General features: G+C 36.9%; 1 protein-coding gene across 1 annotated transcript in view; it reads left to right on the top strand.

The window, feature by feature from the left end:
* Positions 1–19,595, top strand: part of LOC106140945 (RNA-binding protein MEX3B) — a 61,396-nt gene extending 41,801 nt beyond the window's left edge. The window contains exon 2 of the mRNA XM_060948434.1: positions 17,317–19,595. Coding sequence (XP_060804417.1) covers positions 17,317–18,191 — 875 coding nt within the window. The 3' untranslated portion in view covers positions 18,192–19,595. The remainder of the gene's footprint in view (positions 1–17,316) is intronic.
* Positions 19,596–19,901: the final 306 nt, after the last annotated feature.

Here is a 19,901-nt window from a genome sequence, read left to right as displayed (position 1 = left end):
TTTTGCTATGCCTGTTTTTGCTCTGTGCCAATTGTTGAACGAAAAAACGAGTTCAAAGTTGTAGGTACGTTAACTTTTAAACGTCTTTACCTAATATTTTAAGAATTGCATATTTTAAGAATTGAAAATAAGGCTTAGTTATGTTATATTTATACCCTTATGGAACAATAGAAGTTTCACATATCTTAAGTATGTGTTAGCTTTACTGTTTAACTTACAACTTGGGTGGAGTTTTTATAACATTTATGAATAAGCCCGTAAGCCACACCGTACCACATAAAATTTCCTCACCAAACATCGAACCAGAGGCCTCGTATACCATTGACCACCACGCCGTATGGCCCCGAAATTGACGTAATCTGACAAGTTGCAACTTGGCCTTGGACGGTGCCGTTGGCTCGGCTATTACATACGCAGATCTAAGAGAACAACAATCTAATCGCCGGGGTTCAAGTTCTTGGGCAAGTATGGTTAAATGGAAAGAAAATTGAGGAAAATTACCGTACATAATTAAAGTTTTCCATCTGTTATTCAAAATTTGTGTCAAAAAGACTTTCAAGTATAAATCTATCAATGTTGAGTTGACGTAGGTACCTAAAAATAAATCAAATTCGGTAAAATATGCTTCATATAATATGCTTTAAAAATATTACGTTTGGAAATTAACCATAGAATAACTTTAAATCTTAAAAGAAAAAACCAGCGTATATCTTAAATCTCATATACTCTTGTATTCATTACATCGACACCTGACCTATGCACAAAGGGATGATCCTGGCCTTGTAACTGTTTTAAGAGACCTTTGGGAAGGGCTCGGAGATACGGCAGAAGACGCCTAAATAATTCACCCTATCGATCCAATACTCCAGATTGGATTATTTATAACTAGCGACCGCCTCTGGATTCACACGTTTCAGTAAACAATGTTATATACAAAAACCTAACTGACTTTTAACTGGTAATTTAATTAGATATGCGTAATACAAAAATCAAAGTTATGTCATGATTTCTGTACATTGATGAAATCCAGGGGCCGTGTGGTGCTGGCAGAATAGAAAAGCACCACCCTAGATCTTACCGTGGGTACCTTAAGAGGCGATTAAGTGATTAAGCTGGAGGTGGGCGACCGTGCCTCCTACGTTGATATGATAACATAGTCCAAAATCAATAGACATTGCGGTCACCAACTCGCCTGCCCAGCGTGGTGACTATGGGGAAAATCCCCCAATTTCTGGGGAGACGTTAGTCCAGTAGTCTACATTTATGGGTTGTTAAAATAAGATGAAATTTTATGAAATATAGTATCATCCGGATATTATATTCCAATTAAATATAACAAATATGTTCGCATCGTGATAGCTAATTTGTTCTGTATGTGTATATTTTGTACAAATTGGTCAGGTAAAGTCCTCTCAGTTTGTGAACGCATGATATTATTAGCTCAGTTTAAAAAAAAACTGTGACAAACGTTAGGCACGTATCCGGAGCGATGACCGATGACATTCGTTTTACTGTCTTACCTTTTTTATCGGATTCTTAAGTAAATCGACAGATCTGCGACGCAGTTTTGTTGCGGACTTGCAGCATGAAACATTTTAAGTGCAGAAGCCAAGCTGGAAATGCGTAGATATTTTTTGTACAATAACTTTATCATCTTTATTTGCTATTTTAAATAAGTTTTTTTTGCGTTTTTCTCTTTAGATCAGTTACATTCGTTTAAAATTTACTGCACCACATCAAGTTTTGAACTTATGCTTAGTTATCATTTTAAATATCGAGATATGGCTTTGACATTTACTGTCATTAAGGTACATTATAATGCTATGAAGTTTTTCAAAATTATCATAATCCTTGAATTTATTCACATGATCGAGATCACTGCATATCAGTGTCTTTTTTTTTACCTTTTTTGCATACGGCTTTATTTCTGAACCTACTTTGTGTCTGCAGTCCCGTCACGGAACAATTTTCAAATGATCTAAAGAGCCCTGCATATAAATGAACTGCAGACCTATTTAAATGCAATTTCTGTTCGCTGAAGTAAGACTTCAAGGACAAATGCATTTCAACGACATGTTCTGAACATTATCTCATAAAAGATTCTTATCAACGCCTTTTTTTGTAATAGTATTACCGTCTCAGTTTGCAATACATTTACCATGTGTTTCCCTTTACGGGGTAGATAGAGCCAAAAGACTAAAAAACCCATTCAAAGGTCACGTTTAAATGATGGAATTGTGATTCAATTTGCAAAAAAATATTTTATATTAAACAATTAATACATTTTCCAGCCGTTACCAAAAGGCTGTTATAATTTAAAACTATTATTTTGCTATATTAGCAAAACATGACAAACAAGCGGTTCGAGTTATATAAGCCCGAGTGATCTCACTTCGCGGTTTAGCCGGAAGCCCGGAGTCGAATATTCGGCAATGAACCAGGTCATAGGCACCGAGTTATCAGCATCTAAACATGAATACTTCGTACCGGTCATGATGGCCTGGTACGCAATAACATTCCGCACAACCTTTAGTACTTTGATATTTAGCCGGCCGACTAATAAAACTTGGGGTTTTACCATTTTTGGATATTTTTTATGGAAAGTATTTATACATGGTTTCAAACAAATAGACATTTTTTTAATAATAAAAAATCACAAATTTTTTTATCCTTAGTAAAATATAAAAACATCACAAATAAAAAGGAGCTGACCACATTAAACATTAATTTCAAAATTCCGTTCGCTTATTGAATCCTAATTCCTTAATTAAAACAGGTCATTTTCGGAAAATTTCCATAGGTGATATAGTAGCCCTAACTACAAGCTATTTTTTGCTATACTCATAATTATTCTCATACGTTTATTACAAGCCTACCTACTTTAATTGCGTGCATTAAATCTACATCTAAAAACTAGACTAAGGTCTATGTCAGTGCACTCAGATAGTCGGGTGTATAACCGATAAGCCTTATCGCTCTTATGTAAATCTCGTGCAATACCTTTACAAAGTAGTGTTACGCAGCACCACTACGTATCTTATAACGTATTTTTACTACGCTTTTATTAGCTTGGGTTGTATGTATGTATGTATGTATGTATGTAACGGAATCTTTGAGCTTAATTTTCACTGATTTCTAAACGTCTGATCAACTTGAAACTTTGCACACGTATCAAGGACCGATGACAATGCAATATTTTATTAATAGTTTCTCATTATCCTTATTAAAACTGCCAGGATTAATAAATTCATTTTTAGATCCTTCGTATGAGAGTAAGAGAGACAGAGATAGCACCAGTGCCAGTAATCTCCATACAAGAAACCAAGAAGTTCTGACGTATAAGGAGTCCAAAAAGAGATGTAATATATTTCCATATAATGTTACTATTAACCTGAGGCTTTTTTATTTCATCGCATCGCTCCATTTAGAATTACCATTAGAAACAATAGTAGAATTAGTAGAAAATTTTAAAACAATAAAAAATATATAAGTAATAAAACAAAAGTAATAAATGAAAATTGAACAACTAAATTTACAACAATACAAGAATAAAGTTACTACCTACAGAACTTTGCGATATTTAATACGTATTTAACATATTAATGCGATTCTTGAATTAACATTATGTAACTTTTGCATATTTATAATAGCAACACTGTAATACTCGCTTGGAAAATGAGTGACAGTTTGTTTATTTATGTAAAATAAGTTTTGCAGTAAGTTTTGAATTCGATTCTAACACCTGTAAACTTTCTTTCTGTTTTTTTACCGGTGCCTGTGTATTTACCTATTTGCACTTTGTTTTGTGCTGATAACTTGTCGTTATTTGGAGTTTGGAATCTTCCGTTGAGTCGAGCTTTGTTCTTCCGGATATTCGTGTGATTTTATCATCTGAGATTGGACTCTGACTGTGTTCACTGTGTTGTGCAGATATTTTGAGATAGGACTCCTGTAAAAAGTACCTGATTATTTGAGATAGGAGTCCCAAGTTTGTGTTTGTTTTTGTGAAAGACAGATTTTACTACAAAAGTGCCACGATGTCTTCAGATAAACATTGTTGCGTTCCTGGTTGTAAAGGCAGTGGAGGTATGTTTGAAATATTTTTGTTCCTGTATCAATCTGCCTCTTAATCTTGTGGTTTGATTCCTGGCAAGGCCACAATCGAAAATTGTTGTTTGCTGGATAGTCAAAAATATTATTAACAGTGATTTATCACTATAAAATTCTTTTCAACTGGGTTTAACAATCATCATACATACATGCATACATATAATCACGTCTATATCCCTTGCGGGGTAGACAGAGCCAACAGTCTTGTAAAGACTGATAGGCCACCTTCAGCTATTGGGCTTTAAGATAGAATTGAGATTCAAATAGTGACAGGTTGCTAGCCCATCGCCTAAAAAAGAATCATGAAGATGAGAATATTATGAGATTTAATCCAATCAGGCCACATATAACTTTAAGAAAGTTAGTTGTGAAAACCTCCGGCGATGGGCGCATGGTTGCGAAAGTCATTTCTAGTAAGATAGTTATACAGCGTAGTAGAAGTAGTAGGAAGTTAACACTTCTACCAAAAAATAATTGTATAAAAAAACTAAAAAACTAGGCGTTTTATTGCTAATCAAACTAAAAAATAGAAAATAAATAATAGTTTAAAAAAAACTAAAAAACTACGCTTTATTGCTAATCAAACTAAAAAATAGAAAATAAAATTTAAAGACAAAGGAATTATAAAACAGTAGTAGCAAGTCGAACAATCGGTTATAGTCAATTACCTCCGATTAAAATTATAACAAAATTAAATTTATAAACAAAACAATTTAAATCAGAGTAAAAAGCGTGGGGTGCATTTTACTTCATTTTCATAACTCTCTTGTCATAAATATATGCTAATAGAATGATTTTAATATTTACTACATCAGGCACCCCACGCTTTTTACTCAGATTTCAATTGTTTTGTTTATAAATTTAATTTTGTTATAATTTTAATCGGAGGTAATTGACTATAACCGATTGTTCGACTTGCTACTACTGTTTTATAATTCCTTTGTCTTTAAATTTTATTTTCTATTTTTTAGTTTGATTAGCAATAAAGCGTAGTTTTTTAGTTTTTTTTTTAGGCGCCAAATTAAATAGTGATGCGACCATGAAAAGACTTTCCAAAATATTGAATTTTACCAAAATTATTTAAACAAGTTGTTAATAAAATTATTGAAATGTCTATTGAACAACCATTCAAAGTGGAGGACTAATTTAGATCCCTTACCTATTTCGGGCGCGTTCTTCTTGCTAGGTACAATTGTTACGTGTCTACCAGGCATTTATGAGCTATCAAGAGCTAAGAGTTCAGTGATTAGAAGCGTTTACCGTGAGAGTTGGCGACGGGCCAACCGGGGCACACCGGTGCGTTCACCCACCGGCGAACGAAGATAAAGAATCCACGCTTGTTTTTATTTTCAATGCATTCGTTTGATAACATATTTCTAATTGTTCACGATCACTCAATGCTACTCATAGATGGCGCTGAACACTTTGAAATTCTATTTTTAAAGTAATCTCGCTGATTTCGTGGCTAGTCGTTTCGGTATGTTACGATAGTAATTCTCATGCTATATGTTAAAAAAGGTAAGCAAAAAATACACACAATAGCAAGCGGTTTGTAATAAAAACAACATTATTAGTCTGGCGTAGGTAAAGACGTGCGTTATGACAAAAAAACATATAAAGATGCTATCGCTATATGATGCGAATTCTCACTTCTAGATTTAAAGTTCGATGCACCGCTGAGTTTTCATGAAAAATCGTCTCGAAAGAGAAATACATTTATACCATATTACCACATACCTGATTTTTGGTAGAAGCAACCAAGATTAAAGGTCTAATTCAAGGTTACTGGACTATTTATTACCTTTTTAAAACTAACTCTGCTCTGATACGTAAGTTAAATCGAGCCAGGGATAATTGGCTTCAGAATAAAATTAATTATTTTACTCAAATTATGGCAACACATTTTCTTTTTTAAATTCTTAATTTATTCCTATTTTTAATATAGTAGCATTGCATTTGTCATTCTCGACCTTTCAACTACTTTATCGTCTATCACTTTAATTTCTACCTCTTAAAATGTTACCAGGATACAAAAACTAACAGATCTGTTTTTAAAAAAAAAGGAAAATTCAGCTTCGCATACTTGTCGATATCATTTACGCACCACCACGTTTTATTGGCCATTAAAACATTATATAATAGATATAAAGCATTAAACTGTTCTACATACCATGTGCGTACTCTTTACACTTAATAAAAATCACTTATCGCCCATCTACCTATTTATAACAATTTTATGGCGGCCGCATGTTCAATACTGAACGTTAAAAAAAACAGTTTAACGCCCACTACACATGGCTTAATCTTATCAAAAATAAATCTTGTTACATACATACAAAAAAATCACACCTGTTTCTCGGAAGGGTAGGCAGAGGCTACATATTTTCATTACTATAAGCCCTGCATACTTCTTTCGCCTCATCCACATTCATTTCTCTGGTGCACTGTGTCAATTTTCCATTTATTAAGTCTCCACGTGCGTTCACGGGCAAGAGGGTTTTTATAAGTGACCGGAAACACTTGGCACATAAAACTAGGAAAAATTGTGCCTAATTCAAAACGTGATTGGACTGTTAAGATCTACATGACTGATTAAAGACACGGCGAATTTATTCAAGGCATATAAACCATCTTTGTTCAATGACCTTGAATTGCCAACGATATTTCGCTAAACAATAACTAAACGTGTCCGAATTAAAAACTAGATGGCGCTTACGCAGCCTTCATGGCTAATATGAATGGACGCACGTGTTGTTACGTCACTGGATGAGACGAGATTACGAAATTTTTATTCGTAAAACATTAACTTCCGCCATAATTTATTAAGGGAATGACTTGTCATCTTCTTTCTTTATGGGCTCAAATGTTTGGCGGTAAAATTCGTTTGAAACCCGATTATGTCCAAACTCGTTGCGTTCCAAATTCAAAAACAAAAGAATGACAAAACGTCATGCATTTGATATGTTAGTTTTTACGATTTTCCGTGGCAAAAACGTTTAAAGTGGGTGTTCCGTATTATCTATTTTTTATTGGTGTCAGGATATTAGTAATAAAGTCGTGGAGTGTAATGCGATGCGACAGGGCCGGCACACGGGGCCCGCCGACACAGTTTTTGCAAGGCGACCTTGCTGCGACTTTTACTTACCTACCTCGACGATTGTATACCTACCCATTTATTTTTTATTTTGAAATCGAAATGACATGTTACATTAAGCTTGCCAGTAACTTCATTTTCGGCATTATTTGAGGATAGAAGAAATCTCAATTAAAAAATACTAATAATATATTTTTTCTTCTTTGCAGGTAAATATCGCGCAGTACGGCAATCTCCTTATGGCCGAGCAGCTAAAGCTAAGTCTGAAATAACATTCACAGTACACAGGCAAAAATCTGCGTAGTTAAAAAGAGATTTCATTTGTAATACATCCGATACATAACAAAGAAATGAGACACAAAGCATTAGCTATAAGAATAAGTTGGTCGCTTCAGTTGTCGACCCCGTTCCATGTCATCGCGAGTCTCAAAATTAACACCGCACTAAATATTGCAACACGCATACAATGACCATGCGACGTGCATCTGCATACAGAAATTAGGGTTGCCATATACCTATAAATGTTGACAGCATTCTCTGCATTTAGAAAATTGATAAATGTATCAATTTGAGATTTCAATCATTTTTTACATTAGTTTCTCATAGCATAGCCCTAGAGTGGAGTTACATTAGGCTAGTGGCAATCTGTGATACCTATGTTCTATTTCGCATCATGCGCGCTATTCGTGCCAGCGAATGAAGCAAATTACCAAATTTTCTGACCCTCTTGTTACGAACACTAGCAGAGTATGGAAGATATTTCAAAACTTCCGGAACTTGAAGAAATTCCAAACAGTTTAGGATTCCACACAAAAATATTTTACCGGGAAATTCCGTGCGTATGGCAACCCTAGCCGCAGATCTGCATTTGTTTTATGACGCATAGTGAAATCTTCTTAAATGAAGCCTTTAAGTCTTACTTTTATTAGGTAAGTTTAATTTCGGGTTGTAATACTTTTGTAACAATAAGTTGACGGTCAAGGCGTGTATGTTAGTAGGTACTTCGTTTAGTGCAGCCCTCATCAAAGGACTCTTAAAATATTTGTCTTAGTGCGGCAGACTTAATTAAAATTTTATCCACTACCAGAGTAATGTCTTTCACATGAAGCTCATTTTTTTTCTTTTACATATCACTCGTTAATCTAGTAGAGAAATGCGTATATATATTTAAATAAGTTAACAGTTGAAAGAACTTAACTGAGACTAACACTACGTCATTAACGAAAGTCCTGCTTCTCAATTACACCCATATCTAGAAAGATGATCTAGAAAGATTACAAAAAATGCTGGCCACTAAAATAACCGCGAACTGCCTAACGCCTGTACCATTTCCCTTTCGTCGGAAAGATCTCCGGCAATCAGAGGGAACTAGCCTACCACTGTCTCTTTCACTCCACCGGGACATTCCCTAGACGCCACGTGTCAATCCTCAGTCATATAACGTATCAAGTCTTACCGCCCACGTAAATGAAATTAACATTTATTGCTAACTAGACAAGGTCTCTAATTGCTTAAGTAACCAACTCCTTGTCACGCTCTGTAACAGAAGGATAAAGACAAGCGGGATTTGGTTCATTAAATTTTATGTCTTATTTTCTTAGTCATAAGATGTATGTTTTTGAGGAATGATCGTCATTTGTCTTTCAGGAGTTCGAACTGTTCCATATTCAAATGTTACTAATTTTGAGCGTAAAGAATTTGTATCTCTGGACTTTAAACTTCAAAGTATTCACAAGTCAGGACTGTTTTAACGTGATGTTTCTATGTACCCATACCCATGTACATGGGTATATTTTTGTAAATTAATTCCAAATTCAGAAAAGCGGTAACGAAATGGAAAGGAATCTATCTTTACCTCAAATTGTAATTTAAATGGGACTATGACAAATCGCTTGGGTAAAACAAATGTCGGCCGGGCGTTGAACGCTGCCAATTTCAGTTTGTTCAACCCCCAATTGCTGTCCCACTCGCACCCCCGGGTTTTCCCACAAGCGTTAAGAAACATCATTAATCATACCTTCAACGCACATCTCATTTCCTAGGGTTTTTAAAAATAGATTCTATTGCTACTATTATAAGGCTGTTTTTTGATCGAAACGGGGTTGGTTATTAGGTCTATCTCGTTTTCTGTGGAGATCGGGCGCGATCGTCGGTCTACCTCCTTATTGCCTCTGTACCCCTAGTGTTATGTAAGCCGAGTGCAATGGCCGTTCGAAAACACCAGGAAAGCCATTTCCCCGACGCTAAATTTCCTCAGTCAACCATAATTTTAGGCGTTTCCCTCAAAGTATAATGATGATTCGCCTTTTTTAGCTATTACCTACGGCGCGTTTTGGTATAATTTTTTAATAAAGATTGCGTTAAGTAGGCTGAAGGTAGCCTAATAAGATGTTTCCTTAAAATTTCGGTACATCAGATTTATTTTGACAATCATATTTGATTGTTTCAAAACGCTACGTTTTATAACGTAAAAAAGCACCTCAACATCGACAAAACACCCCTACACATGACCCAAATCGAAACAATGCATATTTCGTGCGTAATCTGCGTTCGTAATTAGCCGGGTAACCACCCTGTGCGAATGTGGGTTAAACAGTCGGGGATGTTGCACTGGCCGCGAGTGGCGGGGTCGTTGAACGCTATCGATCGCGGGGGTGCGACCCGGCGGCGCCTCCCCCGCGGCCCCCGCACCCCGCACACACGCGCTCGGAAAACTTCCCGCATGCGACATTTTGGTCATCTTAAGACGATAAGTTTTCCCTCCGATGCGATTTGCCGCATCTTCAACTCATCTTAATAGTCGACAGAAATGAGCTTTACGGCATATTTCGATCTAGGAGTTTTGACTGTATTCTTTCGAAAGTTGTTTTAGGTAAATGATCGTGTATTTTCGTAAATACAGAATCAGCATTAGAAAAACAAGAGAAATGAGCATTTGGGGAATCGCTACTCAATCTTAATGGTTAGGTAGTTGAAATGAGTGAAATCATTCAATAAGTGCATGATCTTGCAGTCTACACATGGTTTTAGAAGGTAATCGAGAAAATTTGAATATTTGCTATAATAACAATTTTATCTAAAGTTTTACCATACCTAAATATATTTTTATGTAAATATGTACTAACATTTTTAAACAAAATTATGGTATGTACGAGTATTGTAATCATTTGGGCTACCACTACCCTTTATTTACAAACAATGACAAGACATAAATTATCTTCTCTCTCTTTCTAATCGTTTCGGATAACAGAGATATGAATAAAGAGTAGATTTTATATGTATGATAAGAACCCCGGAAAAGACATAATTAACGCGAAGTTGACACTTTTTGTTGAGTTCACTATGGTTCAGGGGCCGTACTCTTGAATCTTGGTTGTTAAAATAAAATTACTTATTTATGCCTATTGTGAGTGCTTAAATATAGTTGATGCCATATAGGAGGAATGTTGCTACTGTATTTTTATCAAATATTAATTCCTAATAGCGCATTTTTTTTTGCTTCTTAGTATTGACCGCTTATTTAAATTACTACAGGCAATTTATAGTATCGGCCTCCCCTATATTTATTTTTATAGCTTAATATTTATATACATTATGTTTAGTGAATAAAATAAATAAAGTATCCGAGTAGTCATCTAAATATCATTGGCAACTCAATGCTTACATATCACCATGACGTCGCGTCGTATCGTAAACGTAATACGTGACGATTTCGTGCACATTCCGATAGTACGCGCCCGCTTTTTGCCCATCTGACGAGAATCGCGTCAGTTTGGCTTTCAGCCAAGTCCCATGACGAAATGATCAACGCGGTCGTATTGACCGAGTTACGCCAGTATCATTTAATATCAGCCTCTTTTATGTTCGTTATACCATTTCCATAATATTTATCACATCACTCGAATGCGAAACCTATTCTTTGTACACCTTCGATGCCTCAACACATAACTAGCTGTTTAAAAATACAGTAAGTCGTATCCAATATCTAAACAGATTCGGAAGAGCCGAATCTGCAATAATATAGATTTCGCCAAAAATACATTCGGATTCGTTCAATGAATCGAAGAAAATTCCCAAGCAGCCATTATAGGGAGGAAGTTCTATAGAATTGTATAGGAAACAGCTGTAGTGCTCTGTGTTAGGACTGGGGCGCGGGAAAGCGCCTTTCCTCGGCCCGCGAGGTTCGCCCTAATATTGTTGTTATGGAGACGACTCGTGGATTATGTTATCCTAGTACTTTGGCTTCTCACTCATTCGGGCGATTTCGATTCGCACATTCGTACATGGACTTGACTACAATACATACATGTGACTTGGATTTTTTACTTATGAGACATTCATACTATTTTGAGGTGTAAGTAGGGGTCAAAACCACATTTTGAAGAATTTTTTCTCGTTTACATTTATTTATTTATTATTTTGTTTTCATACAAAAAAGGTTGTGACTTGTGATGTCAAGTAAAAATGCTTTTACTACTTATTAGAACTTTACTCCAACGCAATAAGGGTGGGTGAAAAGTCAAAATGTCACGCTTAATTTTGTATTACTTTTGGTTAGGGATGTTATGATGTTCTGTAAATTACGGATATCCGAATTAAATTATAGCGGTCTTCACAATTCCGGTAGAAAATTTTAGTTCTAGGCAATAACTAACAACATCCGTCAGATCAGGTCTAGAATTGTGACTATTCTTATTTTTTTTAAATTTATGTTCGTTACAATACTTACATTAGGCAAGCAATAAAATTGATTTGATCATTGGTAGTGTTATAGTTTCACATGACTTACACTGTAACCGAAAATGATTTTTTTAAATAGCCTTATTTTAAGGATTCGTATTCCGATTTTGTTTGTGTTACATCCCTGTGTCTGAAGTGATAGACGCGACAGGTATCGATCACCTCGGCCCCTCTGGGAGCCTGGTACTTCAGAAATGAATAATAATTTTGTTTCCCGTATACAGAGCAAACAACGAAAATTCGCCGCCAATTTTTGGGAAAGTCGGATGTTTGCGATTATCATTATTAATCCTAGGGAGGGGAATTAATCAAGAACAACAGATCGATTAATCTACCGATACAAATAAACCGACGTTGTTTTGTTTATCGAAGATTATTCGGGATTAGAAAATCATTTAAAATTTCAGGTTTAAAACTTAAAGTAAGAAGTTATTTGAATATGTTGTTACTCACCAACTACACATTTTGTAGCATCAGAAAAAATATCATATATATAAATCAGCTTATACAATAATACAAATCAACCACGCAGAAAACCGCGGGAAAACTTTAGTTTACTGACGAAAGAGAAAACTGTGTGTGAGGGAGACAGCACGAGGCTCTCTCTTGTTCATTATTCACAATGACTACGCTTTTGCTGTTTTCCTTTAAGAAGATATACACCTAAATTCTGACCTAGATATGAACAATGTAATAAAAAGGGTAACATTATCTCGGGCTTTTTGTACCCGTCTAAGTAGGAAAGTCTGACCTTCGTGACTAGGCTAAACTTGGAGCATGATTACCCGTGATTAAGGATTGATGCGAATATTTGCTAATTTATGCGACATTTTAATTTTAATAACAGCGAAATTTGTTTATTTACATTTTAACAGCGTTAACTTTTCATTCAGTAGTTTGAGCCTCCAATCCCAGGCAGAAAAACTACTTCATAATCAAGAATTTTAGATAAATCGTATTTAAATTCTTGACTGGGATGAATTGTTTTAATTTTACTAATTTTTCCCTATTCTCCCAATCGAGTGACATCAGCCGTAAGAACAAATACATACAGCCATAGATAATTAAGACGATTTCTTGCCTACCCTTGTCAATGTCTGGCGAAACGCTTTGATGGTTAATATTCATTGGAATTTTCGCCTTAAAACGATAGGTTTAAGTTGGAAAATCTATTGGGTTACTTAATTGTGTGAAAATTTAATAAATCAATGTTCGTGGTTCAAGTTTTGAGTTTTGTTCCTGACAACCTAGTCTTCTGTATATATATATACAAGAAAATGTCTGATACAGCCTATTAATGTATGTTTATACTCTTAAATCTTAGACTAAATTTAGCTCTTAGTTTCAGCCTCAGTTTAGAATTAAAAACTGAACATCTTAAAGATTTCTTTATAAACTTGCAAAGCTTGCAACCCAATCCGAACTAATATTAATCGAATAAATGCGACAACAAGTATGTTTGTTTGTTTTTTCTTCACGCGTTATCTACTGAACCAATCTCCTTGAAATTTTGCGTTTCATATATAAATAGAGGCCGCCCGCGACTTCGTCCGCGTGGAATCATTCCCTCGGGGACTCCGGGATATAAAGTAGCATATATGTTATTCTGGGTCTTCAGCTACCTATATACCAAATTTCATCGTAATCGGTTCAGTAGTTTTTACGTGAAAGAGTAACATCGTCATCCATCCTGACATACTCACAAACTTTTGCATTTATAATATTTGTAGGACTAAATAAGACTCTGTACATGACTTTTTATCCCGGTAAATACAATAGTACCTATAATATTATGCATATAAAAATTTAGATTTCCCGTGGAAATTGCGAAGAAATTGTATTAAATTGTTGGTGGCACTAAATAACAGCAGCATTGCCCGCGCTGATAAGAGCTAGCTCTATATGAAATATCGTTAATATTTCTGCCTTAAAATCTAGTGCCAATAGCCATGAGATTAGTCATTTTACTAATTACTATTTACAGAATAAACTAATTGTTTTAAGTTTTGTTTACGTTTTACTTATGTTTACACGCTGTCGTTTCCCCCGGTTCATGTTTCGCCTCATAATAGTGGAATTTTCCATACATATAGTGGATTTTCCTTGAACATAATTCATTTCTTATTTGCGTGTCTGTAAAGTATCGCATCGTGGGATAGAGAGAGCCGTTTCCTATCTAGCAATGAATGTGTATTCCTTTGATGGAATTTTACTAGCTTGTTTGGGAAACTACCTTCTGCTCACGGCTTCACTCACTTTAGCCTATTTATATAAAATCTACAAGTTATATATATATGGTACTTGTAGATGAAATAAATATATAGAAAAAATACTCTTCTTTTAGGCGATGGGCTAGCAAGCTGTCACTATTTGAATCTCAATTCCATCATAAAGCCAAACAGCTGAACGTGGCCTTTCAGTCTTTTCAAGACTACTGGCTCTGTCTACCCCGCAAGGAATATAGACGTGATTATATGTATGTATCTATGTGAACACAGTCGGGGCGGGTCGCTAGTGAACAATTTCTTTTTGATCAATGACCTGTTTTCCCTCGGGATCTCGCACAATGGACGCGACACAAAAGAAGTCGCCGTTTCGCCGGAAAACTTACAATAAAAGGGATTTAAGAAAAGATCTAGAAAAACATTAATAGTTTTGTTTCTCATTTACAATTCATAAATAAGTAATCACATTATTTTTCTAATTTCATACGTAACTGTAAATGAAGCAGTAATGTTAAATAATTAATCAACTTGTGATTAAAAGACTGGCCACTAAGGGATTACATCATGCAAATTTTAAACGGGACAGATTATGTTTTTTATCTCTTTCTTACATATAGTCGATTTCATTATTCGCTGTGTTTGCCATCATACAATTTTTACATGCTATATATACATTATTTGCTACAGTTTTTATGTTTAAAAGTTGACATAGTTTTGCTCGGTAACCTGCTTTTTCAAGGCCGACCTGCTAACAAAGGTGTCTAAAAGTTATCAACTTGCCCCAACTTTTTCGGAAGCCTCATACCGCAGCTTCCTCTTTAAACTTCGGCAATTGTGGACAGAACGAAAATAAAATTAACTTTCAAAATTGTGTTTTTACTAAAAGTTAAATTTAAAAAAAAATTATTTGGCATTTGTTTTTCACAGACTTGTAACCACAACGATCTGCTTTCTTACTTCCATACATATCTTTATATTTATTGATTTACCTGGTCTAAAAATCCTTTATACGTAAAACAAAGCCATTACAAAAATATTGCTATGAGTACAGCAGAGTAATTACGAAACACCTTATTCTACAAAGCGAAAAATATACTCTCATATTTTACAAAGCAAAAAAAAAATCATGCGGCAAAAAGTAAAACTCTATATGAATCGTAGCGTTCGTAGCGGCTGGGACCGTAGCCTCGTAGCGGGTGGGTGGAGGCGCTGACCCGGTTGCTACGCCGTAGAGTGCAGTGCCCGTAGCGCCGTAGACACTCGTAGCACGTGGTTATGTACTGCGTCAGTACGCAGGTCGACGTGTTTTTATTTTATGATTGCCTGGTATTACTTTTTGCTCTTTGCTTTATTTTCGTCTTTACTACATAAGTAATTTTAAACCTTATGATGTTCATTTCGTATAGACGTAAATAAATTTCTTAAAAAAAACGATCGATTTAAGAATTTCCTCCTTTGTTGAAGTAGGTTATTGAGGAATAATTTTTTCGAATTTCTTTTTGTTTTTTTGTTTGTAAATTTTGTTTTTACACATGGTCTTAGTAATACATTTATATTTTTAACTACTATGGTTTTAGTGTTTAAATACTTATGTACATTGTCAGAAGACTTGCTTAGATGTCCTGGCCAGTAGCCAAATGCAAGGCAGTTATCCAGACAGTTATATTGTAAGTATGGATAACGTCATACGGGTTTTTATACCTTAGGTCTTGTAGCGTGACATTAATCTTAGAGCACTCAGGAGAGATTAATGTAAAGCTCCTTTGAGAATATTTTTTTATATAGGAATGATGTATTTTCGTAATTCTTTTTCTGTATTACAAGTTATTCATGTATACAACTTTTTAATACCAAAAATATATACAAAAAAATCAACAAAAATCAAAAGGCAGGAATTTCGTAAAGATAATGAGGAATTTTAAGTATGTGAAATTCAGGGACTTGTAGAGAAATAAGGAAGTTGGGTTCTTATTTATTACCTAAGCAAGAATTAGTTTTGGAAGCATTCATTTAAAAAATCTTAGAAACATGTTTTACATCACACAATACACCGTTCGTAAAGAATGAATAGGCTCCAAATTTCGGTGATAAATCATTTAGAAATTGAATTAATTATCCGTCCTGGTTTTTTGGCATATTAATCAATCCAAGTACAATCCGACTAATTTGGATCATATCGAAAAACGGATCCCTTTTCGGACATCACGGTTTTTCTAATTGCCGGTATAATATTTTGCACCTTAACACCTGTCGAATTAGGTTTAAAAATGGCGAAATTATTCACTTAAGCCAGAGACACAGATGAATTCGAACCTTATTTTGATTTATATAGGTATGAGAATAACTTCGACGGCGAGGTTAAAGCCCGGGTTGAATAAACTGTGATTCACCAAACTACCCTATTGTGTTAGGCTTTTCCCATTTGTAATGCCGACATTTCACCTGGTTGCCGCGCTCAAATAAATGCGCCTATTACTTAGTGTAATGAATTCCCTCGAAACCCAACGGTAGGTAGGAATGGCACGTACCTATTAGCAGGAATTAAGATATGCAAATAAAGGTGAAAATGTACTGAAATTTTCCTTGGCGTATTATTCTTTCAACGTGTTTTCGTAAATTCAAGTAGCGGTATGTTTGTGGAAACAAGATCTTCTGCGACCCGTTGTTTTGCCGCATTGGGGTCGTGTGAGCGGGATAGCAACACGAAAGATTACAGTATCAGTGGGGGATAGAACACGCAAGGAGATATCCACGTGTCAGCTTCTGGCGATTACAATATACGGACGGAGTGGTTTTATTTAGCGGCATGTGGAATTTACTCAAAATACTGAAACAATTATTAGATTATAGTAACAGTAAAATTAATAATATTTCTCACACCATGTCGTCATTAATGGTGACTAATTTTGAATATCAGGACTGTTCAAAGCTTCCCTGATGAGGCCCGGAGTCGGTCGTGACGCGGATCCGGCTCACAAACTCCAAAACCGTAAAATGGCCTTGAACATTATACAATGCCACGACCGCTGTGAATGTTATTTATATAAAGCGGGACCTTGAAATCAAAGAGTACCATGTTGGGCGCCAACCCACAAAACACGTGTAACTATTTAGCTTAACGCTAACCGCCATTTCCTTTTGTTTCAGGATGCAAGATCAAAGCTCTTCGGGCGAAGACAAACACATACATAAAGACACCGGTACGCGGCGAAGAACCAGTTTTCGTAGTGACTGGCCGCAAAGAAGACGTCGCGCGGGCCAAGCGGGAGATCCTGTCTGCCGCCGAACACTTCTCGCAGATCCGAGCGTCGCGCAAGTGCGGCGCCGCGCCCCCGCCGCCCGCTGGCGCGCCCGGCCACGTCACCGCCCAGGTCCGCGTGCCCTACCGCGTGGTCGGCCTCGTCGTCGGACCCAAAGGCGCCACCATCAAGCGCATCCAGCACACAACGCACACATACATCGTGACACCGTCGCGCGAACGCGAACCAGTGTTCGAAGTGACCGGATTGCCCGAAAGCGTCGAAGCCGCGAGGAAAGAGATCGAAGCACACATTGCACTCCGCACGGGCGCAGCCGGCGGAGCTAGCGCGACTCCCGCCGATGGCGAGCCGCTCGCACAACTATACCGCGCGGGCATAGCGTCGCTGTTGCGACCAGAACAGGAAGCCGCATTCTCTTCAGCCGGCTCGTGCTCATCGGGAGGATCGTCTGCGCGACTGGGAGATTTGCTCGGGATCTGGTCGTCGACGGAGCGCGACGAGGGACTCGGCGAATCGCCATCTTTCGAGTCGCCCGGCGGCGGCGCTGCCGGAGTGTGGGCATGGGGCCCGACGCGTCCATCGCCAGCGGCGTCCCCGGCGCGCGCCTGCAACGTGTGCGGGGAGCGCGGGGTGGCGGCGGCGCTGGTGCCGTGCGGTCACAACCTGTTCTGCATGGAGTGCGCGCAGCGGCTGGCGGCGGGCGGGGCGCCGTGCCCGGCGTGCTCGGCGCCCGCCATGCAGGCCATCCGCATCATCTCGTAAGCGGCGCTCGCGCCCCGTGCGCGGCACCAGTGCGCGCGGCCAGCGCTGCCGCACGCGCTCGTCCGCTCGCACGCTCGTAGTAGGGTCGATCTTTTTTACTCGAATCGTTATAAAAATATTAAAAGAATAAAAATCGCGTAATCGAAATCCTGGTGCCAAAAGTCGGCGCCCGCCGGCACGGCCCGTCCGCCGCGCCGCTATCGTAAGTCGGCAGAGTTGTTCACGATATATTTTCTTATTATGAACGTTTTTTATTAGGTCGACGAACGCGGAGTCACAACGCGTTCGTCACCACAGAGAGAGTCGAAGTACGTTACGATAGAATTTCGAAAAAAAAAACATAAAATTTAAAAAAAGTTGTATAATTATTATTGATAGCGTAAATGAGAAATCGAAAATTTATAAAGCTTACCTAACATAATAGCGTAAAGTATTAAGATATTATGATAATATAGGCGAGGGTAGCGGGCGGCGCGGGAGGGGGGGTGCGGCCTGTTGTCTGTTCAGAGTCTAGCTAGTGTAGTGTAGTGTTGAGTAGCGCAGAGAGGCGCCTAGCTAATGTGTTGTTTATAGGTAATGATTGGTTGTGCGCGCCGCGCCGCCCTCGCCGGCGCCGGCGCCGGGCAGCAGCGCCCTCTTCCCGCGCGCCATGCTCATTACTTTGACTATACGATTATCCGCTTAAATGATATTATACATACGTACACACTATGATTATGATAATATTAATATAATGTTTGTTTTAAGTGTGTTTTAATGTTTAGATTTTTATTGTAATGTTTTTATGGATGATTTTTATCTGTATGATTATTATTATTGATTATTATTTTATGTGTTGACGATGTTTTTTTGTGATTATGTGTGCCCGAAGTCGGGCCGAGGCTGCTGTATGTTCGTTTACTGGTTATGATACCTATCGAGTAATAATAAATATAAAATAATAAAGAACTAATACGACTCATTCATTATTATAAAATATAGTAGACTGTAGCTCGACATTGACTAACCATTACCTATTGATACTTATTAAGTATTATTATTATATTATTGAATAAATTTAAAGAATGCATAATTATATTTCATAGGAATCATTATTCTGTATAACTCTAGTTAAATATAACTATATTATAATAAATATGTTTGTATATGTACTCGTGCGCGAGTTGTTTACCGGGGGCCGGTTGTGTGGATTGATATTTTTTTATTTTTTTACCGTTATTAGTTTTGACTTACTCGTAAAGAGCGGGAGAGGATACTGCCTATTAGATTATATTTTAAAAATAATGTTTGCATGGAGCCGGCCCCCGCAGTTTGTAGTTCCAGTGATTTCGATAATTTTATTTTCGTAATAAAATGGGTAGACGCTTTAGGTTCAAATGACGTTGTGAAAATTTGTGAAATTTTGTAGACTACATATCTTATTATAAATCTAATATAAACTATAACTTTCGAAACATTTTCTTTCATTTTATTCCCTTATACTACAAGGAGGGTGCAACTGGGATCACGTAAAGATGAGAGACATTGATTCACATCCTAACCATTACGTGCTGAACAGAGCAAATCTTTATATACAAAAAGCCTCTTCATTGAGGCTGAAGTTGAAGCCCAAAATCATGATGGAATCTCACATAGTATTGAATAACCTATTCATTTTAAAAGCTGGGAAATTACTACAATTTTATAATCACAACCAAGTGATTGCTACTT

The sequence above is a fragment of the Amyelois transitella genome, chromosome 16 (assembly GCF_032362555.1).
Source record: "Amyelois transitella isolate CPQ chromosome 16, ilAmyTran1.1, whole genome shotgun sequence".
Taxonomy (NCBI): Eukaryota; Metazoa; Arthropoda; class Insecta; order Lepidoptera; family Pyralidae; genus Amyelois; species Amyelois transitella.
The sequence above is the reverse complement of the archived record's forward strand: the minus strand, read 5'-3'. Positions and strand labels throughout refer to the sequence as shown.